At 41.2% G+C, this 27,795-nt stretch overlaps 1 protein-coding gene across 6 annotated transcripts in view; it reads left to right on the forward strand.

Moving 5' to 3' along the window:
* Positions 1-27,795, forward strand: part of TPK1 (thiamin pyrophosphokinase 1) — a 763,520-nt gene that overhangs the window by 213,111 nt on the left and 522,614 nt on the right. For all 6 annotated transcript variants that reach the window (XM_068234504.1, XM_068234503.1, XM_068234506.1 and 3 more), the window contains one exon: positions 25,525-25,594. In XM_068234504.1, coding sequence (XP_068090605.1) covers positions 25,525-25,594 — 70 coding nt within the window. The remainder of the gene's footprint in view (positions 1-25,524; positions 25,595-27,795) is intronic.

Genomic DNA, 27,795 nt, shown 5'->3' on the forward strand with positions numbered 1-27,795 from the left:
TTTACATATGGCACATTTTTTTTATCTGTCTTTAAACTCCACTCTGTAATCCCATTTCTCCATGGTCACGTAATCATCAGAACCGTATAATCTAATGTTTCAGGTACCAGATTAATTTGCATCTATTTAACTGACTAAATTAGAACTGGGATTATTTTGTCTCCATTCCAGATATCTTTTAAACTGTCCCAAGAGAAATGAAAATGTGTCTTAAGAAAACCATTTTATAAATACTGCATGGAATAACAAATTAATTTCAGTTAATTAACTGGGATGAAAATGGCTATTTTGCATTGCCTTAGCAGTAAGCCATTAACTTTGTGGACAGCAATGCACTGAGCAAATCCACAAGCTTTACAGCAATAAGTTTCTAAAATGCTTCAAGTTGCTACTTTTAATTATGTTTATTTGGTATAACATTTTGGGCATTCGTTTACAGCCTACATTTTCATTAACAGACATGGAGAGAATGTTACTAAAAAATTACTGAAAATGTGTATTTTTTTTCAGCATATGCATTTAAGTTTCGGCTCATTAAAGTGTTTCTCCATCAGAGTTAAACTTTATGTGCTTACTCCCCTGTAGAGGAGTTTAGTAATTTATATACCATGCTTCATAAAATACAGATAATTCCTCTTATAGTTTTTACCCTTAGTTTTTATAGTGTTTACCCTTTGGGCCTGATTTACTAAGGTTCTTTAGGCTGGAGAACAAAAGTGATTTTGACAACTTCACCTGAATTTATTAAAAAATTGTTTGGCATTCAATATCAAAAGTTCATAATTCTTTCTTAGGTCATGCCAATTAAGCAAGGTACATGCTTTGCGCTTTTTTTTAAACATAATTCATTTTCCTTCAAGATTGTTACAGCTTTTAACATAATCTCACTTCATCCATGCAGGGGCACGAGAGTCAAATGATTGACATCAAATAGTAAATAAAAAAAACCCCAATCCTTTGCCCTGTTCCCTATCCCAACCTCTCCCCTTTTCCCCACTTTTTCCCACTCCGCCCTATAACCCCCCCCCCCCAAATTCCATGCCCTTGCTCTCTTCTCAATGTGGCTATTTAGAAAACAGCTAATTTATGTTCCTGTGAGTGACTCACTTTGCTGTTGTACACTGTACTGCATTCCAAATTCTGAGTCCTGTATGCACATTGTATAGATTTTATGAAAGCGGACAGCATGGAGCCCCCCCTCCCAAGCCTCTTTAACCCCTTGTCACCCATGCAGGCTAAGATAGCTAAAAGGTAGAGGCCAGATCGCGTGGGTTTCTGCACCCTGAACTATACCAGACTGCATGGTCCATGGAATGGGTAAGCTCTGGAAGAGAGGGGCTGCTAAGCTTTCTACTATCCCCAGAGCCTTTAAAGATAACCTGAACTGAAAATAAAAAGTAAAAATAACCATACACAGGTCATACTTGCCTCCCATGTAGTCTACTTCTCAATCTCTTTCTCCTCTCCTGCATCCCAATTGTCCAATGTGATCAATGGAATTCTCCATCCTCCATTTTAAAAATGGCCATTACCCCATAACAGCTTCCTGGTCAGCACACAGTTAAACTGTAATATCACCCACTTGAGCTATAGGGAAACATGGGCATTACCTTGCACGTTCAGTTGTAGCTGACAGCTGCTGATCTATGACTGACAGCAACTGGAATAGGAAATGTGAATAGGAAAGTCCAACCACAATTAATACAACAGGGAAAGAATTGATCTTGTTTTTGGCCCTAAAGTATTTTTTGCATGAGTTTTGGTTGCAAATTATGAATGAAGGTACATTCCCCTTTAATGGCAATATAGTGTGTATATATAGGCCAGAAATAGGAATTTCTCAATAGGTAATGCTATCCAGTAATGCACCAAAAATAATCCGAGTCAGAATCAGCTTGTGAATGTGAATATCATACAATATTATGCAGCAGTGTGTATATAATGCTGAAGATGTGTATAAGATAATCGCATGCTTAATCCAATTTGTGAACATCTGAATAAGTAGCCAGGACCTTTTTCTGTCTTGGCCCTATAGCATTTTTGACATGAGTTTTGGTTGCAAATTTTGAATGGAGGTGCATTCCCCTGTAATAACAATATAGTGTGCTATGATTATTATTATTATTTAGTAATTATATAGCGCCAACATCTTCCGCAGCGCTGTACAAAGTATATAGTCTAGTCACTTAACTGTCCCTCAGAGGAACTCACAATCTAATCCCTACCACAGTCCTCTGTCTATGCATGTATCTTGCAGTGTATGTATTGTAGTCAAGGGCCAATTTAGGGGAAAGCCAATTAACTTAAATAAGAATTTCTCAATAGGTAATGCTATCCAGTAATGCACCAAAAATAATCCAAATCAGAATCCGCTTGTGAATATGAATATCATACAATATGGCAAAATAAAGATTCTGATTCTGATAAATCCTGTTTGTGAAAAGCAATGCCTTTTAACACACGAACTGTGGGCATTTATCTAGAATCAAAGATGGCGCCTGTACCTTTGATCAAGTGACCGCTCTGAGGGACATATAAGGGAATTAAAGCCTTCCCACCATGCCTCATACCTTGAGAAAGGCCAGGATTGGCCGAAACATGTCGGTAGGCAGAGCTTAGGACACTGAACTCTCTCTGCTTGCGGTCCCTTGTTTGATCCCCGCTGACGTGGGTGCGGGTGGATCACGGGACAGGGATACGCACATCAAAGAAAGGGGATCCCCTCGCCGTGCAACATTACCTGAGACACCCGCGGGTTGTGAGTACACATTTGGGATGGATAGGACAGTTGTTTGAGCTTTGGTGGGCAGAAGATAAGGGGCTCAGCACAACCAGGCACTCTGGTGTCCATCTATAGACTGCATGCAATGTGTTTACATGTGCTGGAGGCAATTAACTGGCTTGATGCTACTAACTACTGCTGGATACTAAGGCTCACTGCTTGCTATCTGATTATTGCTGGACTGTTAAGCTTAACCAACTTGCTATCTGCTTGTGATCAACTGCTGTTCCATTGCCAGATCTAATTCCAGTCTGCTTGAACATTATAGTGTGGATCACACACACCTACCAATCACTATCTGCAACATTCATGCAATCGCAGTGACTGGACTGAACTGTCTTAGTGTGGCCAACATTAGTTCTTGATGCAATTTTGGTGCACAGTGCAGCTGTAGCACATACATTTAATTCACTCACCATGGATGTGTTTACAGGGTTCATTTGTGTGTGAAAGGGTGTGTATGGGGGATCCATTAGGATGAATGGCATGAGAGCTTGTGCAGTCCAAGTATTATGGTTTTAAAATGTTTTTATTTTGTGTGGTGATCATGTGTCACAATGAAGGTTGTCTAATAAAGGTTTTGTATTTTTGGATAACTGAGGTCTAGATTTATCTTCTTTCAGTCCAACGTCATACTCACTGTCAGTATCTCTACAAACTGTGGTAATTTCCTGATTACCTGTCTAGTAATAGTGACACCATTATTTTTCTGGCCATGCGGTCTGGCTTACCGGTCCACAGTGCTGTCCTGGTCTCTGCTTTCCCCACCGGCTGCTGTAGTATCTTTTCCGAGTTCTGGGTGTCTTGTGACATGAGGACATGCACTAGGGGGCAGCGTGGAACATAACTTATGTAATCACTAGGGGCCTCTAGTGCTTTAGTTACATCACACAGGTACCTGGGGACACAGAAGTCAAGAGAGGAAGCAGCCATCGGGGAGAAAAGAGATTGGAATCGTGCCATGGACAGTTTTCAAGAAGCTCCACTGCTGCGTTGATCGGGCTGACATCAAACATTGCTAGCAACAGACCACCGATCGAGCAAAATTTTCCATCCGGCACGATCAATGGAATCTTTTTTTTTTGTTTTTTTTTTTGCTGAAAATCGATAATTTACAATATGTTTGCATCATTGATATCTAGCAGGTTTGATCAAATAATCTAATCAACTAGATACCGATAAAAAAAAAAAAAGGCTAGTTTGTGACCTGCTTACGAGAAATAAAATTATGGTGCTATGTTTGTTTTGTTTACTCTAACCCGCCCTTTATCTGTGTCCTGTAATTCTATTTACAACCAATTTATGAACACATTTTTGGACACAACAAAATCTAAGGGCTCGTTTCCACTAGGGCGAATCCGCATGCGGGCACTGCATGCGGATTCGCATAGCTAATGTTAGTGGATGGGGCTGTTTCCACCTGTGCGGCGTGCGGGAGCGATTTGGCAGCGGGCCAAATCTGCACGGCGGGACCCACAGTTTTCGCCTGCGTCGGGAATCCGTGCGAATCGCCGCTAATGTATTTAATAGTAAAAACGCATGCGTTTGGTACATGCGTTTTTACCCGCGATTTCGCGTGCGATTTCGCACCCTTCCCAATGTTATTTTGTCCTGGCAGTGTCATGGTTAATTTCGCATGGCACCCTGCCATTCGAAATCGCACGCGAAATCGCGGGTAAAACGCATGCGGAAACGCACCCACATGCGTTTTTACAAGCGTCGGAATGCCGGCGAAATCGCGTCGCACTAGTGGAAACGGGCCCTAAGCCTCGGTTTTTATATGTATACCTATCCAAGTTTTGTAGAGATTACCCAATACAAGAGATTTTCTTCAAGGAGACTTAAACTAAATATCATTGGGCTCATTTTGAAATAGAAATAGCATTTGTAATACATATCTTGCATACATGTATTTATTAATGTATCAATTTACCAAAGTTATCAGCAGAAGCTTCTGACTAGTGCTGAGTCTTTGTATTTAGCCACTAGTCAGGCAAATACCACCAGTATGTCTGCTCGCACTACATTCAGATGCTTTGAATTAGGTAGTGCAGTACATTTATTCTCCTGTACCATAACTCTCATATCTTAGCAAATGAAAAGTCTGCAGCATGCCTGTTAACATTCCAATAGAGTAATAGACGCTAGGAGGAACAAGGCTATATGGTGCACTTTAGAGCTAAGGATACCATAAATAATCCTGAACAACACTGGAAAACCAGGGGCCCAATATATTGTAGTATGGTCTGTATAATGTGGATAAAAAATGATTTGAGAATAATACTCCCAAACCTAGGTTACGTGATAAAGCAACCACCATTCATGCATGTGGGGAAGTACCATCCCCACTCAGTGTCCCCACTCTAAAAACATATATGTTTAAAAGGAGATAAACATAAAACAACTTTCCAACAAAGGTAGTAGTAATAATTGAAACCAAGATTAGAGGCACCCCACGGTAATTAAAAAATTAAAAGCAGTTTAAAAAAGGAAGCAAATGTTGGCTTACCTACCAATAAGTCACAAAGATAAGTTTTTAAATGTAAATTCAAAAAAGCACATAAGACAATGCTTTTTGTGGTGTTACTCTACTTCCTTAGGGCAGTGGACATGCCAAGGTGATGTGTCTGGATAGTTCAAAGCAACTCAAGAAACACTCTTGAGGCACTGTGAGCTCTCCAGAAATATGTTTGTGTCTTATTGGGAGGTCCCCTAATGCGGCCCTTCATGCACGAGCTGCTCCGGCTTACTGCAGGGCTTGGCCGAGCTCGCGCAGGTGCAGTATGGGTGCCTGTGCTTGAAGAGGAGCATGGCTCCAACCACAATATCGGTAATCTACGAGTGGCATCAGGGACCAGAGAACGCTGTGCGGAACCTCATTAGGATCCATAGGCTTCCCTCTTCTTAAGTAAGTATCAGATTTTATACACAAACTTCAGTTCAGGTATAATCTAAGACAATTTAAAGATCCAGTTATATTTTCTGTATTACTTAGTGACCCCAATCTTGAGATACAGCATCTGCTATTCTTTATTTCAACACAGGGTGGTGTGATGGGGGTTATTCCCAAATGCACTGCAGATTTTTGAAAGTGCATCATCCTGTCATGATGACCTGCCACCACTTACCAAAGGTTCAGAAGTGTGGTATGTCTATAGTGTCTGGCTTTGGCTCACTTAAAGGGAAACGTAAGGGAGAAGTATATGGAGGTCGCCATATTTATTTCCTTTTAAACAATACCTGTGGCCTGACAGCCCTGCTGATCCATTTGGGTGCAATAGTGGTTGAATTACACCTGAAACAACCATGCAGCTAATCTTGTCAGATTTGACAATAATATCAGAAACGCCTGATCTGCTGCATGCTTGTTCAGGGGCTATAGCTAAAAGTATTAGAGGCAGAGGATCAGCAGGACAGCCAGGCAACTGGTATTTTTTTTAAAGGAAATAAAAAAGGCAGCCACCATGTCCCTCTCGCTTCAGGTGTCTTAAGTGGTTAAACAAATTGGGTATATAATTGATAACAGTCAGAAGGGTCTCTGAGAAGAGAGAGTGCTCCTGTTTGACTTTACTTTAACACTCGAGCTAAGAACATAATGGCCCGTATGAAAGATACACTCACCACAGGGGGAAATGGCACCATGAAAATGACAGGATTCTGGGAACTGTTATGCCAATCAAACAATGTTCTGTTGTTGGGGCTTCAAAGTGGAGAATGTTATAGATAGCTGAACGGGAAGGGTAATTTTTCATAAAATTTAAGTATAAAAAGGTGTGCATGTCAATGCCGTGCATAGATAGATGTATTGCCTACACAGGTGGTGAAAGAGGACAAAATGGACAAATCAAGTGACTAGTTGTCTGGAGCTGTATCAAGGATTTTTGCATTCTCTTTCTAATTGAGTGAAAAATACCCCCAAAGCACCCATACTTATCTGCAAGTTGTTTTTTTTTTTTTTTGTGATCACCTCTGAGTATCCTACCAGACTCCACCCTAAACTAGCTACGAGCTCTGCTATCTCTAGTTACATACCTGTGAATTCATTGATGATGATTTTCAGGAAGAGGAGATCTTCAGTTTTCATTGGGCCAAATTTACCAAAATGCACACTTTGGAATAGTAATGTTTTTCATTTTTCACAAATTGCTGTGAACCTGGAGAGAATAGTGTAGTATTTTGTGTGTATGTATGTGGTGGTGGCGGGAAGGATGTTAGTACTGAACTTCTTTTCCCATACCCTGCATTATAATTTCTTGACCCAATGATAAAAGAACTGTCAGCTCATTGTAATGCAGATTCATGTACAAATGGATGAAATAGCATCTTATCATAAGTGATTTTTCTTTTAAAGAAAAAAATTCCACTGAAGTTCAAATCAAATTTTACTTTTCTAAAATGATTGAGACCTTGCTTGGAAAATGAAGCAGAACACTTAAAGTGCTTCAAAAACACTCAAGAGAAATTTTCTGCAAGAGAAAGCAGACTTATTAGACTCTTAATAGATAAAACTAAATTAATGTAAAGTAAATTAGAGGCCACAAGCAAAACTAACTTCTTCCTGTTCATTTTGTGTTTTTCAGAAGTAATTTATCTGTTCTGCTGGGATACTAGTTTTATAAGCCTTTCAAAAGACATCTTAATTGCAGTTTTTGGTCTAATGGAGATTCAAAATTGTCCTTCTTGTCTTTCCTTTGCTTATTTTCTATGGTATTGAAATAACAAAGAATTGTTAGGCACACAGTTTTAATATTTGCAAGCTGCTATAATTTGTTTCTATTCATTTGATTAAATAGCCATCCACTGTGTTTGCAAGCATACACGAAGCATGATTCCAGCAATTTGCAATGATTTATTTATATTTATTCCAAGTTCTTTTTTTAAATCTGAATTTCGGAGAACAAAAAACAAGTGTTATTGAATTCATGGGCAGATGGTACAGTCTTAAATACACTAATTTTATGGAATGGGTGGACTTATCTTCTGGAAAAATCTTGACTAAAGAAAAAATAGGAGAGAAAATACGACTAAATACTAAAATTATTATGGAATATAACCAAATTCACCATCTACTGAAGTCTACTTCTAAAGGAATTAACCCACCGTATACTTATACCCCCTTTGAACATCTATGCAAAATCAAAGGACATCAAAAGGGTCTTATCTCTTCAATTTATAGGTTACTTCTAGACAAATCTGGTACTATTAAACCTAACCATGCATACATGTCCAAATGGGAGCAAGCTCTGGGTCATACTATAGGCCTAGAAGAATGGCTCTCTATATGGGAAAATGCTAGACTTACATCCATGTGCACACATGTTAAGGAAAATATTTATAAGATACTATTCCAGTGGTATAAAACTCCTGAGGTATTGTCTAAAATATATCCTGAAGTCACTAATAAATGCTGGAGGGGATGTGATCAACTAGGCACTTTGGAACATATATTCTGGCATTGCCCTATAATACAACCTCTATGGACTGATACCCAAGCTTTAATATGGAAAGTAACAGGAACCTCAATTCCCATGGACCCCATCTATATGTTACTGGGTAAACCTGTTCCCAAAACAAGAAAGAATCTCATAAGATTGATCACACATATTTTAACCGCCACTAGACTGTCCCTAGCCTCATACTGGCGCAATACCTCTATCCCTAGAATGTCTGAAATTATTGCTAAAATTAATTGGACCAAGCTGATGGAATCTTTAACAGCTAGACTCCGGGACACAGAACCCAAGCATGATAAAATATGGGATCCATGGGAAACCTTCTTTTTGAACTATGAACCTCCATGATGCAATAACACTTTAGGTACTATAGATCCTGCCTAACTAGGACCTTGGGCCAACTTTAAAACAATCCTACAATTGTAACAAACGTAATAAGCACCCTGCTTTTCTTCTCTGGGACCCGACTTCTCAACCGTATAGAAAACACTTATATCTAAGAGGACAAACCTAATAGCAATATATGCCCTGCCCTTTGTCCCTTACCTATCCCCCCTTCCCCCCCCACCCACTCCCCATCCCCCCTCCTGGTTTTCCTCCCGTTAAACGTTATGTTATGTTACACTATAAACAGTAATATGGTTTATATGATGTCATTCAGTAATAATGCTAAAATTCTTTCTGCAATACACCTTAAATATGGAACCTGATATTACGCTGCAAAAAAAAATATTTGACTTGAGCCTTTAATGTGCGTACTCATGAATACAACTTGTTCTGAATGTATATACTATGCAACTTTATTCAAATAAAAATTTGTGTTGAACAAAAAAAAAAAAAACAAGTGTTATTAATTCAGCTGGACTCCCTTTAAAAGTGACATTCATTCAAGGTTTCCAATTCTGCAACATTGGGAAATTAAAGAAAGTAGGTGAAATTTAACTGGTTCACGTTCCACAATTTGTACCCCTTAACCTTTTGCTGACCACGTCACGCCGACGGGCGTGGCCGCGGCGGCAGCCCCAGGACCGCCTAACGCAAATTGGCATAAAGTCCTGGGGCCCTGTTTAGCAGGAGATCGCACGCAGGCTGCGCGCATCTCCTGCTTGGTGGGCAGAGCTGAGCGATGGCCGCTTGGAAGACTGTTACACGGTGAAACCGCCGTGTGTTTACTTGTACAGCGCTGCGATCAGCGACAGAAGCCTATGACAGCCGATCGCCGTGATTGGTTGGCTGGGGGGAGGGAGGGGATTTAGTTAACAAAATAAAAAAATAGTAAGAAATATTTAAAAAAAACACAAATAAATATTTATTTAAAAAAAAATACACACAGGGGGGGACGATCAGACCCCACCAACAGAGAGCTCTGTTGGTGGGGAGAAAAGGGGGGGGGATCACTTGTGTGCAGAGTTGTACGGCCCTGCAGCTTGGCCTTAAAGCTGCAGTGGTCAATTAAGCAAAAAATAGCCTGGTCACTTGGGGGGTTTAACACCATGGTCCTCAAGAGGTTAAAATTCCTGAAATTTTTGACATTTTAGCTGTGTCGCTTTGATACAGCAGTAACTTTTTAATTATTAATGCCATCTGACTGATTTATATCTTATTTTCAGTACAATCTGGGCTTTCTTTAGGTAATATTTTTCTCCCAAAACTATTTTATAATCATTTCATGGGTAAAAATTAGGCGTAAATGCAGAAAATACCCATTTTTTTATTTTGCTCCTTTACTAATTTTCAATTGACTCATCCCACAGTTATAAAACACACTAAAATGAATTATTTGGCCTTTTCTGGTAAAAACAGTATGCCATATTTTATTACTAGCTGAGCATGTGGCGGACCATTATCCCCAACCTGCGCGTCTGGGGCGACCAGATGTGTTCACTAGGTTGACAGTTCGGGGGGCTATAGGGCTGTACAGATGCATTGCTAGGCAACAGCAGAGTGATACATCTGTAGAGCATTTGGGCTTCAAACCTTTGCCCTAGCAATCACATCCGATCTCTACAGGTGGCAGTCATTAAAAGTTTATAAACAGGCATTATAGGTATTGCAGGATTTAATAGGCTAGGCTGGGGTTAAAAATTAACGGGGATAAAAAGAAACAGATTTTATTTTATTGGTACCATGTCACTTTAATTTTTTTTAAAGAGAATCTGTGCTGTCCGATTTGTACAATAAAAAAAACATACCAATAGGGTCACTGTGATCTCCCGGATCCCTTTTTGCCGTTTCCGCCGCTCCCTTCCGCGATCCTGGCTTTTAATCACCAGTTTTAAGGTAGTGTTTACAAACAAAAAACATGGCCGCTAACCAGGAAGTGATGTTTGTGTGTGTGTGTATGTATGTGTTTGTGTGTATATATATATATATATATAGATAGATAGATAGATAGATAGATAGATAGATAGATAGATAGATAGATAGATAGATAGATAGATATACAGTGGTGTGAAAAACTATTTGCCCCCTTCCTGATTTCTTATTCTTTTGCATGTTTGTCATACTTAAATGTTTCTGCTCATCGAAAACCGTTAAATATTAGTCAAAGATAACATAATTGAACACAAAATGCAGTTTTAAATGATGGTTTTTATTATTTAGTGAGAAAAAAAACTCCAAATCTACATGGCCCTGTGTGAAAAAGTGATTGCCCCCCCTTGTTAAAAAATAACTTAACTGTGGTTTATCACACCTGAGTTCAATTCCTGTAGTCACCCCCAGGCCTGATCACTGCCACACCTGTTTCAATCAAGAAATCACTTACCCGTATTTCGCGCCGTATAAGACGCTCCGGAATATAAGACGCACCCAGGTTTAGAGGGCAAAAACCAGGAAAAAAAAAATACTAAACCTGGTGCGTCCATATTCCAGGAGTGTCTTGTACATATCCCTGTGTGTCCTCATGTGTGCTCCTGTGCCCCCCCCCCATATCCTCATGTGTCCTTCTGTGTGTCCTCCTGTGCCCCCATGTGTCCTCCTGTGCCCCCATGTGTCCTTTTGTACCTCCCATGTGTCCTCCTGTGTGTCCTAATGTGCCCCCCATGTGTCCTGTGTCCTCATGTTCCCCCCCACGTGTCCTTCTGTGCCCCCCATGTGTCCTCCTGTGCCCCCATGTGTCCTTCTGTACCTCCCATGTGTCCTCCTGTGTGTCCTAATGTGCCCTCCATGTGTCCTTCTGTGCCCCCCATGTGCCCCCCCCACGTGTCCTTCTGTGCCCCCATGTGTCCTCCTGTGTGTCCTCATGTGTGCTCCTGTGCCCCTATATGTCCTCCTGTGCCCCCCATACGTCCTCCAGTGCCCCCCATACGTCCTCCAGTGCCCCCATATGTCCTCCAGTGCCCCCCATATGTCCTCCAGTGCCCCCCATATGTCCTCTACCCCCCCCCCCCCCCAGCCTTCCTCCCTCCCACCTGTGTCTCCTGGCCCCCCCGGATGGAGTGTCAATAGCGGCGGCAACTTACCTTTGGCAGGCTCCTGCGCTGATCCTATATCATCGCGCTGCCCCCCCTATGGGGATAGCAGGCAGGGAATCCCCAACATGGCGGCGGGTCGGCGGTTCGGAACGGCGGGCGTTATTAAGTTGGGGATTCCCTGCCTTTGCCGTATAAGACGCAGGGACTTTTTCTCCCCATTTTTGGGAGAGAAAAAGTGCGTCTTATACGGCGAAAATACGGTAAATAGGAGCTATCTGACACAGAGAAGTGGACCAAAAGCACCTCAAAAGCTAGACATCATGCCACAATCCAAAGAAATTCAGGAACAAATGAGAACAAAAGTACTGTAATTGAGATCTATCAGTCTGGTAAAGGTTATAAAGCCATTTCTAAAGCTTTGGGACTCCAACGAACCACAGTGAGAGCCATTATCCACAAATGGCAAAAACATGGAACAGTGGTGAACCTTCCCAGGAGTGGCAGGCCGACCAAAATTAACCCAAGAGCGCAGAGAAAACTCATCCGAGAGGCCACAAAAGACCCCAGGACAACATCTAAAGAACTGCAGGCCTCACTTGCCTCAATTAAGGTCAGTGTTCACGACTCCACCATAAGAAAGAGACTGGGCAAAACCGGCCTGCATGGCAGATATCCAAGGCGCAAACCACTTTTAAGCAAAAAGAACATTAAGGCTCGTCTCAACTTTGCTAAAAAACATACCAATGATTGCCAAGACTTTTGGGAAAATACCTTGTGGACAGACGAGACAAAAGTTGAACTTTTTGGCAGGTGAGTGTCCCGTTACATCTGGCGTAGAAGTAACATAGCATTTCAGCAAAAGAACAACATACCAACAGTAAAATATGGTGGTGGTAGTGTGATGGTCTGGGGTTGTTTTGCTGCATCAGGACCTGGAAGGCTTGCTGTGATAGATGGAACCATGAATTCTACTGTCTACCAAAAAATCCTGAAGGAGAATGTCCGGCCATCAGTTCGTCAACTCAAGCTGAAGTGATCTTGGGTGCTGCAGCAGGACAATGACCCAAAACACACCAGCAAATCCACCTCTGAATGGCTGAAGAAAAACAAAATGAAGAGTTTGAAGTGGCCTAGTCAAAGTCCTGACCTGAATCCTATTGAGATGTTGTGGCATGACCTTAAAAAGGCGGTTCATGCTAGAAAACCCTCAAATAAAGCTGAATTACAACAATTCTGCAAGGATGAGTGGGCCAAAATTCCTCCAGAGCGCTGTAAAAGACTCGTTGCAAGTTATCGCAAACGCTTGATTGCAGTTATTGCTGCTAAGGGTGGCCCCACCAGTTATTAGGTTCAGGGGGCAATTTCTTTTTCACACAGGGCCATGCAGGTTTTGAGTTTTTTTTTCTCACTAAATAATAAAAACCATCATTTAAAACTGCATTTTGTGTTCAATAATGTTATCTTTGACCAATAGTTAACGGTTTTTGATGAGCAGAAACATTTAAGTGTGACAAACATGCAAAAGAATAAGAAATCAGGAAGGGGGCAAATAGTTTTTCACACCACTGTGTATATATATATATATATATATATATATATATATATATATATATATATCATGTTACAGTATACTACAGGTTTTTATTACATAGGCCTCAATTCACTAAGCTTTATCAAGCACTTTATCAAACGTTTGATAATTTACCTCATGGGCAAAATCTAATTTTGAATTCACTAAGGTGTTATAGGTTTATTGAACGTTTAGTGAATTTAAAATTAGATTTTACCCATAAGGTAAATTATCAAATGTTTGATAAATTGTTTGATAAAGCTTAGTGAATTGAGGCCATCGTGAATTATATGCACTCCAGTCTGGTATGCTCACAGTTTCCCAGCGTGTGACAGGCAGCTCCCTCCCCCCTCAGCCTCGCAAACTGCATCACAGACAAGCTGAAACTGAGAGCTGAGATGCTGTCTGTGAGGAGTAAACAAAGCACACAGAGCCTGCAGGGGGCGTGCATAACTTATATTCATTACAACAGAGGCAGCCCATTCCTCCCTGGGTCGACAAAGCTTGACAAAGAAAAGAAGAATAGATATATTACAGAGACAGTGCAACTAGAAAAGGCTGCAGTAATCCAGACCACATTAGAACAGGTATAGGAACGTATAGGCTAGAATAAATGAGGCTGAAAATGTTGTTACAGAGTCTCTTTAATTTTTTTTCCCCTAACTGTATTGAATGATTTGTTGCTGTTAGCTATCAACAATCATTCACAGGACTGTGCATGCACATGAGTGTGCATTTTCACCTGCACTCATGGGAGCGTGCACAGCCATCTGCAAGATTTTTATGTAGAATGGAAAATATTGTATTGTCACAAGTTTATAGTTTAGACGTTGTATCCATGAATTGTAGTATTGACTCTGTATACCTATGCTATTCTTTGCTTTTTGTTTTCATGAATATTTTAATAAAAATTAAAAATTCATACATATGGTTCACTTGTGTGCTTAGTGCATAGATGATGTAGGGACAAACTCTATGGAAGGAACAGCGGCAAGGTAAATTGGCTACATACGAAAGGTTCTGAAGTATTTTCAGTAATTAAAATCCCCCATTTGACAACACTTTTATTATTGTCATTGTTTCTGCTTGTTGTGAGTGAGAATATGATTTGGATGCAGAGAGTTAATGATTGTTTACATGTAAATTAGGCACATACACTGGTTAGCAGCACCTACGGTATTTTACCTTTTTTTAAGTCCCAGCAGAATGAGCATAGCTACCGTTATTTGTGTCTCACCAGTCATTGTGGTCAGTTGCTTTTATTGCTGTCAGGGGTCCAGCTTGTTCTGAGCATGTGTTTTTAGAGCAGAGGGTTAATGATTGTTTGCGTCTCTAGTGATCATCTCAAATTGCAGGTAATGCTAGAAAACAAGATACACTTGAATTCCATGAAAACACTGACCACAGTTTTGTGACATTTTAGCTGAATGTTTATCAGTTCCTGGAACTAAGCGAAAGTAGTTGTTTAATTAGACTGACAAAACATCTAAGAAAAAAAAATTGAAGCAATCTTATTTTATATATGTAATGGCAAGTGGGAAGTGCACTTTTTTAATATTTGTTCAAAATAACGCTTTTTTAATGTTACATTTGCCCACATTTACTGTACATATAAGACCACTTTACCACTACATTGCCACTGTTTTTCATCACAGCACACTGCCCATAGCCACTCACTATAATGTCTTTACTTCATAGATTGTACATAATTTAAGCTGCCCAGCTTCCTGTTTTTAAACACCACTCAGTAATAGCTGGGAAGAGGTGCTGGCTGCCACTGTGATTTAGGCCACTATTAAAATGACCAGGTAAAGAAGTAATTCAGTACTGAAGTAGAAACCTGTAGGATGATAACAGTTTAAGAAAGTTGTTTTAGAGTAGAGTTTTGTGGGCTTGCATGAAGAGTGTTTAAGCCTACTGTTATGTCACTAAAGGGACATGGATTATCTGATGACTGTACTAGGTGGTTTTCAATCAATTGTTCCAAGAGTTGTTGACTGGTGGTGAGGTGTGCAAGGTTTAGTAAAGATGGGAAAAATCTACTAACTTAATTTATTTATTTATTTTGGGGGGGTTGTTAAAATTTCAGAAAAATCCAGATTGCATGTATTCTGGTGCCCAGCAATTCATGGCCGTGGTGAATAAGCCAATTTTGCTTTGGGATTGAGATAAACTAGTGTTTGTTTAACAAAACAAACCCCCAAAAAATAGAATTAAGTTGACCACACACAATGCACATTAAAAAAGTCTTTTTTTGTTAATCGAATGAGAACCCTGACTAAATGTTCAGTTTTTATTGATATATATTGACTGAAAATGTGTGTTATACATTGGTCAGATTTTTCAGATGTTAAAATCAATCAAAAAAATTGATTGTAATTCTTTAATTGAAATATAAAAAATTGTATCGTGTGGAGCCACCTTTAGGCAGACTGTTGTTAATAAATGTCTGGGAAGACCATATACAGTTATGTAATGCCCAAGACAACACTCTATTTTAACTCATTTTGGCCTTCTAAAGGTCACATGTATATGCAAGTTTTTCATTAATGTTCAAATATATGATGTTCTGGCTCAGCAGATTATTGAGTCTGATACTTTTCTTTAAGAACAGCAGCAAATTGAGGCTCTTATCATATCTTGGAGGAAGTCTGTTCATATCTATTTAACACACAGCAAAGATCTAGAGGAGTCAATGGTGAAGGGAAGAGTGACAAACAATCATTTTCGGCATTATTTTGTTTGTACAAGTCATCCAAGTCCACACACATAATAATAAAGCCATCTGCCTACATTTAGTTTGTAATGTTTTGATTTTCCTTTCATAATGGCAAAATCAATTGTGATACTATCTGTATTTCCCACTGGTTCTTTATCTCATTTATTTCTCCTTAACAGTACTGCCTAAAATTTGATATGAAATTGCTTTATGCAAAATTGATTTTGAAATCCAGCTGCATTAAAATCCCATATCTTAGAACCTTCACGGGCAATTTTGGTGCTGTAAAATGCTCTCAATCACTTTTGTTTGCATTTTAATAATAATAATGACGAGCAGCATTTGACAGTGTACTGTAAAACTTTTTCTGACTCTCTAAGTATTATAAAAGATATTTGCATGTTGTAAAAATATACCATTTCTTTGTTTGTAGTTTTGGCCTAATATCAAACAACCAGTTTGTACAGAATAAAGTTCTAAACAGTGCAGGAATTTTGCTTTAAAGTGCATTAAAGGGAAGGTTCAGGGACTATCCGAAAAAAAATAAAAATCCCCATCCACTTACCTGGGGCTTCCTCCAGCCCGTGGCAGGCAGGAGGTGCCCTCGGCGCCGCTCCGCAGGCTCCCGGTGGTCTCCGGTGGCGCGCCCGACCTGGCCAGGCCAGCGGCCAGGTCAGGCTCTTCTGCGCTCCAAGGCCCGGCACTTCTGCGTCCCACGCCGGCGCGCTGACGTCATCGGACGTCCTCCGGGCTGTACCTGCGCAGTACAGCCCGGAGGATGTCCGATGACGTCAGCGCGCCGGCGTGGGACGCAGAAGTGCCGGGCCTTGGAGCGCAGAAGAGCCCGACCTGGCCGCCGGCCTGGCCAGGTCGGGCGCGCCACCGGAGACCACCGGGAGCCTGCGGAGCGGCGCCGAGGGCACCTCCTGCCTGCCACGGGCTGGAGGAAGCCCCAGGTAAGTGGATGCGGATTTTTATTTTTTTCGGATAGTCCCTGAACCTTCCCTTTAACATGTAACGATCAATCCCATCTCTTCTTTTCTGTTTTTTCTTTCATGCCATGGAACTCATTCAAAAAGAATACTTTTGTACAGGAAGCAGTAGGTTACACTGCTTTGGCTTTGTTAACCCTTTTGCGACTGGCCGCCTAACCCCCCTTCAGGACCAGGCATTTTTGCAGAAGGGGGGGGGCGCGTTTGGGGGGTCAGGCAGCCGGATCCCTGCAGGGTCTGGCTGGGCAGTGTCTCCCCATGGTGGCCAGGTGTCCCCCCTGTGTGCAGCAGCCTTCTAGGCTCCAAAGACGAGCCGCAGCTGGCATCTCAGCTCCTACTGCCGCTTAGTTCTGAGTCGCGGCTTGATGACGTCATTAAGCCGGGACCCGGTGCGAACGTCAGAAGGAGCAGAGATGCTGATAAGAGCGGTCGGGGGCCCCGATCGTCGCGGGAACGGCAGGGAGGTGAGTGGATCCTCTTCTTTCCCCCCCACCGCCGTACCTGTCAAATTGATCACTACGATCCAACAGCGATTGTGGTGATCACATGATCAGCAGCCATACGCGATGGCTGCTGATCACTGAGGGGAGATGCCACCTGTCATAGGACAGCTTAATCTCCCCTCTCTGGTGCGCACGATCGTGTCGGGACGGTTCGTTAGTGCGGACGTTGAATCAACGTCCGGTCAGAACAGTAGCACCACCTGCTGGACGTTGATTCAACGTACCTGGTCCCCAAAAGATAAATGTAGCTGTGAAAATATAAATTTTACGGCCATGTAGGGTCTGCTGAGATGAATCAGTAGAGCCCGATTGGGGACAGCAGCCAGGGCTTCTGATGTAGCAAGTCTACCTGGCATGCAACCGTAGGGGGCTTCCAAACTGTGTGCACTGTGCGAAGTGTAACATAGCAGATGGGACGTATGCAGCACACAGGAACAATTCTACATGGGAATATTCACTTATATGCATTTGGCTGGGTGTAAACTTAAACTGTGCAAAAATGCAACTTTTTTTGTAATACATTTTCTGCACGCCATGTGCAGTTTTACTACATAGATATAGGTCCTGACATCACACTGTGGGAGCCCTGTTGCATTTTGGGAAATAACGGCTGTTTCGAACTTCCAAGCAACCAGTATCCCCCTCTGTGCATATATAAAACTATAAAGAAGCCAACCTTTTAGCCTATTGCATTGTTAGGGGGTGTGGTTATAATGGCAGTTGGTGCTGTCTGTTTTTTTCATGTTTTAGGGCCCGTTTCCACTAGGAGCGGTGCGATGTGGCTACATAGCCGCATCGCACCGCAGGTGTCCTGAAACACATGCACGGCAATAGAAGAGTTTCCACTGTGTGCATGTTGTGTGGAGCGATCCGAGAATCTGCAGCATGCTAGGTAGCCGCATTCGCATCATTTAGCAATGGAAACCGGCCCTTACAGTAGTAAAGAGGATTACGTGCAGGCTGATTGTGGTTTAAACAATATGAACAAATTACATGGACAAATTACATGGGGAATATCAATCATTTCTTGATCTCGCTTCTATTTTTTAACTGATCACTTTGCAATATATTTTTCTTTCCCCCCTTTTTGCTAAAGTTCCTCTTTAATATTTTTTTTTCTCCATAGCAGTGCATTGTGAAAAAGCTGCAGTTATTCAGCATATAGTGTGAAAAAGGCCATAGGGAAGCATGGACACGGTACTGTATGTCAGTTGTCCTTTCAGTTACAACTGACAGCAACTGATATAGTGTAAAAGGACCCTTAGGGGAAAAAAAAGAAAACCTTCTGAGAAACTTCCCTTGATCAAGTATGGAGATTAATAGACTCAAGAAAAGCTTGATTTGAATATGTGCTGCCAAAGTGCTATAACCAGAGATTGGCGCTAGTCTACTTTAGGGGACCCACCGCAAATCCCCATAGACACTTTCAGCTGGGCTGCAAAACGGAGCAAATGGCTTCCGTTTGCTTGTTGAAACCCCCACAAGCCATATACCCATGGATAGGTAAGCATGCCCTGTAACGAATTGGGAGGTTTTCGGTAACAGAAAGTTTAAATTGGCCGTGTAGGAGCCACCGAACGGCCTAAATCTCGGTTCCGTCGGCCATCTTAATTCTGCTGTGCAGGTCTCTTTCTTCCTCCTCATTGGAGGGTTTGTTAGCTGGCACGCCCCCACCTAACAATCCCTCCAATGAGGAGGAAGAAACGACCTGCAGAGCAAAACCAAGATGGCCGACGGACCCGAAATTGCGGTCGTTCCGAGGCTCCTACACAGTCAGTTCAAACTTTTTTTTTTTACCGAAACCCGCAAAATTCGTTAGAGGACATGTGTAGCTACCCGGGGATATAAGGCTTGTGGGGGTTTCATCAAGCAAACGGAAGCCATTTGTTCCGTTTTGCAGCCCAGCTGAAAGTGTCTATGGGGATTTGCGGTGGGTCCCCTAAAGTAGACTAGCGCCCAGAGATTTGTCACAATATAGCCACACTATTATAAGTTCTAAGTACAAACTCTTTCAACGCCTTTTGTATGTACTAGAAAAGTTATTTTGTCCTCAGAGCCTTACCAGTGTGCAGCACTGAGCTGTGAGCTCTCTGTGATGGAAGATTGACATGACTTTGGGCCAAAGGCAAGTAGGATAACTTTATAAGCACTGAGGAATTGAGAGACAGGTTTTTAATTGTATGTTATGCCAGACTTAAAAATTCCACTTAAAATGTCATCATGTTAACAGTATGCTTTAGTTTTACTGCCCATTATTGTACATTAAAGACAGCATGTTTTCCTTTGAGTTTATATATTTTCTGTTGGCATTTACGGTTTTGGATTCTGTTCAGCAAGTGTTGTAGATCTAGCCATATAACTGTACAAAAAACAGAATTTTCATGTGATTGCGGAAACTGAAGTCTACGTGTTTGTTTCCCTGGTTTCATTCTGCCAAGAATCAATTGATTACTTTCTACATCTCAGTGAACAGAAAATGAAGGAAAAAGAAAACGACACAACCTTTTTCACAACAGGTTATATTTATGTTGACAGATTTATTAAAGTTGCATTTCCACGCAGCCAGGATGTGGAAGCTTTGGAGATTTAAGTGCAAAATCAAACGCAGTGAACTTCCTGCAGTAGTATCAATGTCCCATCCCTTGCAGTTTAATTTATAAATCACAATGTGTTACAAATTGAAGACATGAAACGAGCTTGTAGTCAGACAGATAAATAAAGCCATACCATTCAATGTATACAGAATGCACCTGGACAATCGATGAGAGGCATAAAACATTTAGCAAGTAGTACTTGTTGGAAAGCAGCGCACTAGTAGAACCTCCATACATGGAGTATAGACATTTGTATACAGCTAACTTTCTCACATATATATAATTTTGTTTATTACTTTTAATTTTGTAATGCAAAAAAAAAAAAAAGAAGCCTCACTATGAATGTTATCCAGCTCCAAAAAAAAAAGGCAGAATCAGCAGCACAGCTTATGAAAAAGATGTTATTGAAACATGCAATAAAAATCACATGAGCTTAGACGTAGCTGGTACGTGAGAACACACACATAGCATTACAGTAGCAAGTGCTTTCAAAATCACAGGCGCTTAGAAAAGTGCTTTTAATGTAAACCAGCCATTACTCTTTTTTTTCCCCCATATTACCTGTACATTGACCCTGACCTCCTAAGGTGTCTCTTGGTACCTTCATTATAACTCTTGTGACATTTTTAATTTCCAATCTCTTTTTCTGTCTTTTTTTGGGGCGACAAAAACACGATCTAAAGAAGATAAAGCATGCAAATACTTAAGGCCTCTTCCCCACTTGTGTGCTGCCTGCAACACAGGTGGATATGCATCATATATAGCAACGCACAGTTCTTGTGTTGCTCTTCAATGTGGTGCAGATCCCATTGATTTTTAAGAGGATTGCACTGCATTGTGTGCCACAAATGCATGCAATCATACATTTAATCACTGCATTAGTGAAAACATCAGACAGTGCAGTCTGTGCACTTCTGATGTCCCTGCGTGTTGTGCACACACTGTGCATTGCTGAAAACGTGACCAGCAATGCACAAACTAGGAATGGTCCTAACTTAGGCTGCTTTCACAGTGGGACGTTACAGGCGCACGTTAGAGCAACCTGTAACGCAGCCCAAGTCACAGCAATGACAAATCAATGGGCTGTTCACAGTGCCCACGTTGCGTTGGAGTATAACGCTGCATGTTGAATGAAAGTGCAGCGTGCTGTGCGTTCTACTCGTATGTGGCTGTGTTTGGATGTTTGCGCATGCTCAGTACTGTTTTTTTTTTTTTAATTTGCCGCATGCGCCGTTTTCGTTCGATAGTATGCGTCAAAAAGTATGCATCATGGATGCATCAAGAGACGCATAACGCAGCTCTATATAACGTCTAACTTCAATACTAACGTGTTGCGTTAGGGGCACGTTATGCAACCTTAACGCCGCATAAAACGCAACGTCTTAGTGTAAAAGAGCCCTAAACCTGAAGTTTTATTTTCCATTTGAGCATTCTCCATTGTTCCCTTGTACTGTTCTGTTTATTTGTGGCATCAACTATCCTTACTGACAATGCTAACTTTTGTAAGGTGAATAATTGACATTTTAATGTGAGAAAATGTTGTGGGGGGTGTCTTGACACCCTATGGAAAAAGGTACAGGAGACAAAAAAAGGGAGCCCAGTAGTGCAATATGTCAGTTGTAAATGTTGAAGAAAAAATGAAATGAAGTACTACTCACAAAGGTGGGTTGCATGGGGCAACCGACCACAGAAAGCAGGTGGAGATCATTAACCCGACTCCACTCGGGGTGGTCCCCCAAGGGACCTCGATCTGGTCGCTCTCTTGACGAAAAAGGGAACAGATGGCTACCGTGGTGCTAACCACGGATGTACTGTCACCACCCCTCGTACAGGTCATGCACGGGGGTATACTATGCACATAAAAAGGAAGAGGCTCCCTGGTTGGATAAAAACTTCTAAAAACAGTTTAAAAACGAAAAAGAAGGTAAGGTGTTTTACCTCAATGACGAAATCTTTGTAATAATCAAAAGATTTTTATTTAGCACAGGCCTGTGCTAAATAAAAATCTTTTGATTATTACAAAGATTTCGTCATTGAGGTAAGACACCTCACCTTCTTTTTCATTTTTAAACTGTTTTTAGAAGTTTTTATCCAACCAGGGCGCCTCTTTCTTCTTATGTGCATTTTAATGTGAGGTTTGGATCTCTTTTGAGGGCCTCTTAACCCTTTCCAATCCTTTCCCAGTATGCGCCCAATGTCGTACATAAACCAACATAGGAAAAATGGGTGCTGAAAAGTGTTGGACCAGTGACAGAGTGCATCCTCACTCTAGTGCAAGGGATGCTAGTGGCTGCAACGTTTTCATGATCACCCACGTCTAACCCACTCCCCCCCCCCCCCCAGCGCTGGAAAAAAATAAGTGCAGGGGGAGGGGAAGATGATCACAAAATTGAGTGAAAGGGTTAAACCTCAGCACAACGAATGAATGCTGTTAAGAATAAATAACGTTGAGAGATTTCTCTTATGTAACAAAATGAGTCAGAATTGATTTAAAACATCTATTTTTAGAATCGTCTTTTCAAAATACCTTAAATGTTCACACACCGTTGCCATGTTTATACCATTTGTTCAGTAATCCTGTAACAGTGTAAAATACTGAGCATGAATTTAATGCATAAATAGAAACTTGACAAGGGAGAAAAGTTTATACTTCTCACTTCACTGGTAGTGAAACAGGTAACCGGTCCCTTGATGCTTAGAATCAGCGCTTCTCCTCACAGCTGACAGCTGCTGCTTCCTACACTGTGGTTTCCAGAAACTGTCACATTCACTCTATTGCAGAATTACGAGTAAAAGAGAGATGGCTGGAAATGGAGATTGGAGCCATGAGCTCTGCAGTGAGATGGTGCAGGAAGCCAGCAGGTGTCAGGTGTGAAGATCGACACTGGATCTCTTAATCCATGAACCTGTCACCTGCTATGCTGCCAAGGAAATGGGGAGTATAAACGTTTCCCTCCCCAGGGGGTGTTTATTATTGCACAAGATAATACTTAGAGGAACTCCAGTGAAAATAATTTAATATAAAAAGGTGCTTAATTTTTACAATAATTATGTATACATGATTCAGTCAGAGTTTGCTCATTGTAAAATCTTTCCTCTCCCAGATTCACATTCTGACATGTATTACATGGTGACATTGTTACTGTGGGCAGATTATGTAGCTGTTCTGGCTTTAACAGACAGCTATAAACAGCCATTTCCTGTGTGTGTCATTGTTACATTGTGGCAGTTTGCCCAGAGTACCGTACGGTACCAGAGCCTGTTGTGGGAGGGGTTTCAGCACAAAATCAGTCATACAGCGCCCCCTGATGGTCTGTTTGTGAAAATCATTATATTTTTCATGTAAAAGTGGGTATCAGCTACTGATTGGGATAAAGTTCAATTCTTGGTCGGAGTTTCTCTTTAAAATACAAACTCCAGCCTGCTTAAGCACCAATGCAGCCTATGCAAAAGCTATTTTGTAATATTTATGTTATTTAAAATTGCCATTCCATTTCACTTTGAAGCCAGCTGTGATTTTTTTTTTTTTTTTTTAAGAAACCCCAAATCATTTAAATCATGCTTCATTTGAATTATAGATACAGCACACCTTAGGTCTATAGCATTTTTTGTTTTCAGTTTTTTCTCATTGCTTTATTAAGAAATTTGCACCGTAGAAGGATGTTTTCTTAAGCATCCCTTGACCTAATCAAAATATTACTTTGTGCACAGAGCAAACAATAAGATCAGATTGCTCCAGTAATGTAAATGAATGAAAACAACTTTTTGTTTTTGTGGCAGCACTTGTTTCACCCTCCCATATGAAGGTGCAAGTATAGTGTATGAAAAAGTAATGAAATCTCCTGAAAGACCATTTAGCAAAAAGCTTCTACTGAACTTGTCTGAGAGATAACACACTCACACGTGTCCAGTATGGATGCGCTCATACATAGCATAAGCAGCCATATATGGCGCAAGCTTTTGTCGAATATGTTTAGAGACCCAGGGAGGGAATGGTGGATTGTAAGAGGATCTGGGGAAACCTCTGGACTATCCAGAGGTTCTCCACCATTGAGGTAAGTATCTAATTTACGCTACTTTTTTCACTTAAGAACTAACTAGAGTTTGGTACATATCATCCTGACTGTGTGGTTGTTTCTTGTGACTGTCCTATCACTTACTAAAGGACATTTATTCTGGTTGATGGAAGAACTATGATCTCGATTTCGAAATTGTCAAAGCGGCGATTTCCGTGATGACGTCCGTTCCCTGTGGGGGAAGTTTGAAGAAGCGGCTTAAAACTGCCTGCGGCCAGCAGCATCGGCAGTGTTAGACATACCTTTTGGCACGAGTCCTTTGCTGTCTGTCCTCTCTTTCCCCTCCGCCGGTTCTTGTGTACGGCATACTTCCTGGTTCCTGTATGTCACATGACATATAGGAAGTATGCCATGCATGAGAGCCTGCAGGAGGCGAAGTGGATAGACGAGCATCACCCAGAGGGGGCACAAAGAGAGACCTAGAGAGGGCATAGAGAGAGGGAGACACAGAGGGGGCACAAAGAGAGACCCAGAGGGGGCACAGAGAGAGAGACAAAGAGAAGACAGAGGGAGCACAAAGAGATACCCAGAGGGGGCACAGAGAGAGACCGAGCGGGGGCACAGAGAGAGACCCATAGGGGAGACAGACCTAGAGGGGGCACAGAGAGAGACCCAGATGGGGCACAAAGAGAGACCCAGAGGGGAGACAGAGACAGCCAGAGGAGAGACAGAGAGACCCAGAGGGGGCACAGTGAGAGGCCCAGAGGGGGCACAAAAAGAGACCAAGAGGGGGCACAGAGAGAGACACAGAGGGGGCACAGAGAGAGAGAGATCCAGCTGGAGCACAGAGAGAGACCCATCAGGGGCACAGAGAGAGACATAGACCCAGCAGGGGCATGGAAGGAGACCAAGCTGGGGTACAGAGAGAGACCCAGAGGGGGCACAGAGAGAGACCCAGAGGAAGCACAGAGGGGACACAGAGAGAGACACAGGGGAGACAGAGAGACCCGGAGGGGGCACAGAAAGGGACCCAGAGGGGAGACATAGACCCAGAGGGGGCACAGAGAGAAAGGGGGACAGAGAGGCACAGAGGGGGAACAAATGGGCGCAGAGGGGAAACAAAGATTGATTTGAAGTAAATTGTGAATTGAATCGAATCGAATTTGCACAATTCAATTTTTTCTTAAAATCGTTCAGGCCTACTGCAGATCTTTATTCTCCAATGCATCTGCGTATGTTTGCAATTGAGTAACTGCTTTGCCCTGCATCACTGTTCAAATGGGATTTCCACTTGTTGGGATAGAAAGTAAATTTACTGCTATACAAAACAATATAGTCTTTATTATTATGACATAGATGAAAGTGTTATCTTATTTTGGGAGGCATTCATATTACAAAACATGATATTCCTAAGAGTCATTTACTCACAAGTACACGTGTTATTAATTTGAATTAACACATTTTTTTTTTTAATTTTAGCTTCTATAAAAGCCTGTGCTGATGGAGGTGCAAACTGGTTGTATCGCATCCAACATGATGAACAAGAAGAGTAAGTTTTAGTCTGTTTACCATATAGCAATGCTCTCATCCATCTTTTCCTTGTACTCTATATACTGTATTCCTATACATATTAATGGTGGATTGCAAAATCTTAATATGTGTTGTTTATAATGTCTTTTATAGCTAAAATTTGAATTTTATTTATATCACTTTTCCATATTTACAAAGGCCTGGCATGTTTTGCAGCATTTTATAAAGTACAATTTATTATTAATATAACTCTGACATCGTCTGCAAACCTGCCTCTAACTCAAATACAGTCCCTATCATAGTCCTATACTAATGTTCCACCATAGTCGTACTCCAGTTTTGGAGAAAAATAGCTAACTGCTCTGTATATTTAGGGTTGTGGGAAGAAACAGGAGTACCTAAAGAAAAATACACAATACAAGATAAAGCACTCGGGGAAACAAACGTATTACGTGTTCCCTATTGGGACAGACCCCTAGCGCACTAAAAACATAACCTTTATTAGAAGCAATTAAAATATATAGAAATGGTGAGCAGCATGTGTAATATTTTACAACAAATAAACAAGGATTGTCCTGTTAAAGCGGAATATAACCCTGCATTTCAACTTTGCTCTAAAACATTATTTACAGCATATTATATGCAACCAGCATTTTTTTTACTAGACCAGCATTGGAAGGGTTAAACACAGAGGTTTAAAGTTCCGTGAAGAGATATGCAGAAATTCAGATAGATACATTTAACTAAATAGAATGTAACAAGTTATAAATGTTACACACTCTTTGGCTGTCCTCCAGCTCCTTCTCAGTCAGAGAGATGAGTCACATTCAACACTTAGATACATTTATGTAAACAAAATGTATCTATGTCAGCTTCAGATGCGTCTGCAGAAATCTAAAGGAACTTTAAAGCTGTGTGTAACCCTTCCAATGCTGGTCTAGTAAAAAAAAAAAATGCTGGTTGCATATAATATACTGTAAATAATGTTTTAGAGCAAAGTTGAAATGCAGGGTTATATTCCGCTTTAATATCGGGCAGCCCAATGTGTGTAGTTTAGAATAAACATAGGAGTCATTTGAGGTTGAGGATATTAGAGAGTTCTCACTAGGTTAAATATCCATTGAGGAAAAAAGCTATAAGCTCCCCGATATATATGAGAGTTCCTCACGGATCAAAAATGGCTTAATATACACACATCAATTGACAGTACAGGGGACATACATTGCACTAGCTACATATACTCGACATGTTTCAGCTAACGCTTTCCTCAGGAGTGAATTACATAAACAGTGCAGAAAACAAAAAAAAATACCAAACAAATAAGCATACTGTCAAAGTTTACAGCCCCTGTCAGAGCTCATTTTTTAAATGAACTCTCTAAGGGCCAGTTTCCATTACACGCAGATTGGATGCAGAATGGATGCAGAAAAACTGACTTGAATGCCTATGGACCTGTTTCCACTAAATTTTTTTCTGATGCAGATTTCCCCATAGGCATTCATTAGAGCCAGTTCTTCTGCATCCATTCTGCATCCAATCTGCGTGTAGTGGAAACAGGCCTTAACTCTCTAATATCGTGAACCTCACACATTGGGCTGCCCGGTATTAACAGGACAACCCTTGTTTATTTGTTGTAAAATAATACACGTGCTGCTCACCATTTCTATATACGATATTTTAATTGTACCTAAAGAAAACCCATGCAAACACAGGAGTACAATGCAGACCGTGTGTCATGGACATAGATTTAAACCTGGGCCTCCAGCAGTGTAATGCATCAGTGTTATTAGCTTTTTCATGTTCAGTACACAACACTTTGTGGCCATAGATCTCCCACTGCTTCTCCCCCTGTCCAATTCATGTAAATTTGCCACTGTCGGTAAGAGATTTAGAGCTGCCAGATTAATAGTATTAACTGTGACAGCTTCATAGGAAATCACTCATTTACCATGCATGTTACTTTGGAACACATAGATTCCTTATGTACAGTATGTGTGCATACATACTTTATGCGTTACAAGTTTTGACATACTGCACCTTTGAACGCCCCACTCGGGAAATGTCCACTTATTTGTTGTATTTTCATTGCTGCATCCCCCGCAGCAAGGCTGTGCTGTTAGGTGCCAGGACATGTACTGTGAGACAGTTTGCCACATGCTGTAATTATGCTCAGAGCCGTATTGGGCCGTGGCTGCAACTCACTATCAGTGCTTCATGGTA

The sequence above is a fragment of the Hyperolius riggenbachi genome, chromosome 5 (assembly GCF_040937935.1).
Source record: "Hyperolius riggenbachi isolate aHypRig1 chromosome 5, aHypRig1.pri, whole genome shotgun sequence".
In the NCBI taxonomy this organism is placed as follows: Eukaryota; Metazoa; Chordata; class Amphibia; order Anura; family Hyperoliidae; genus Hyperolius; species Hyperolius riggenbachi.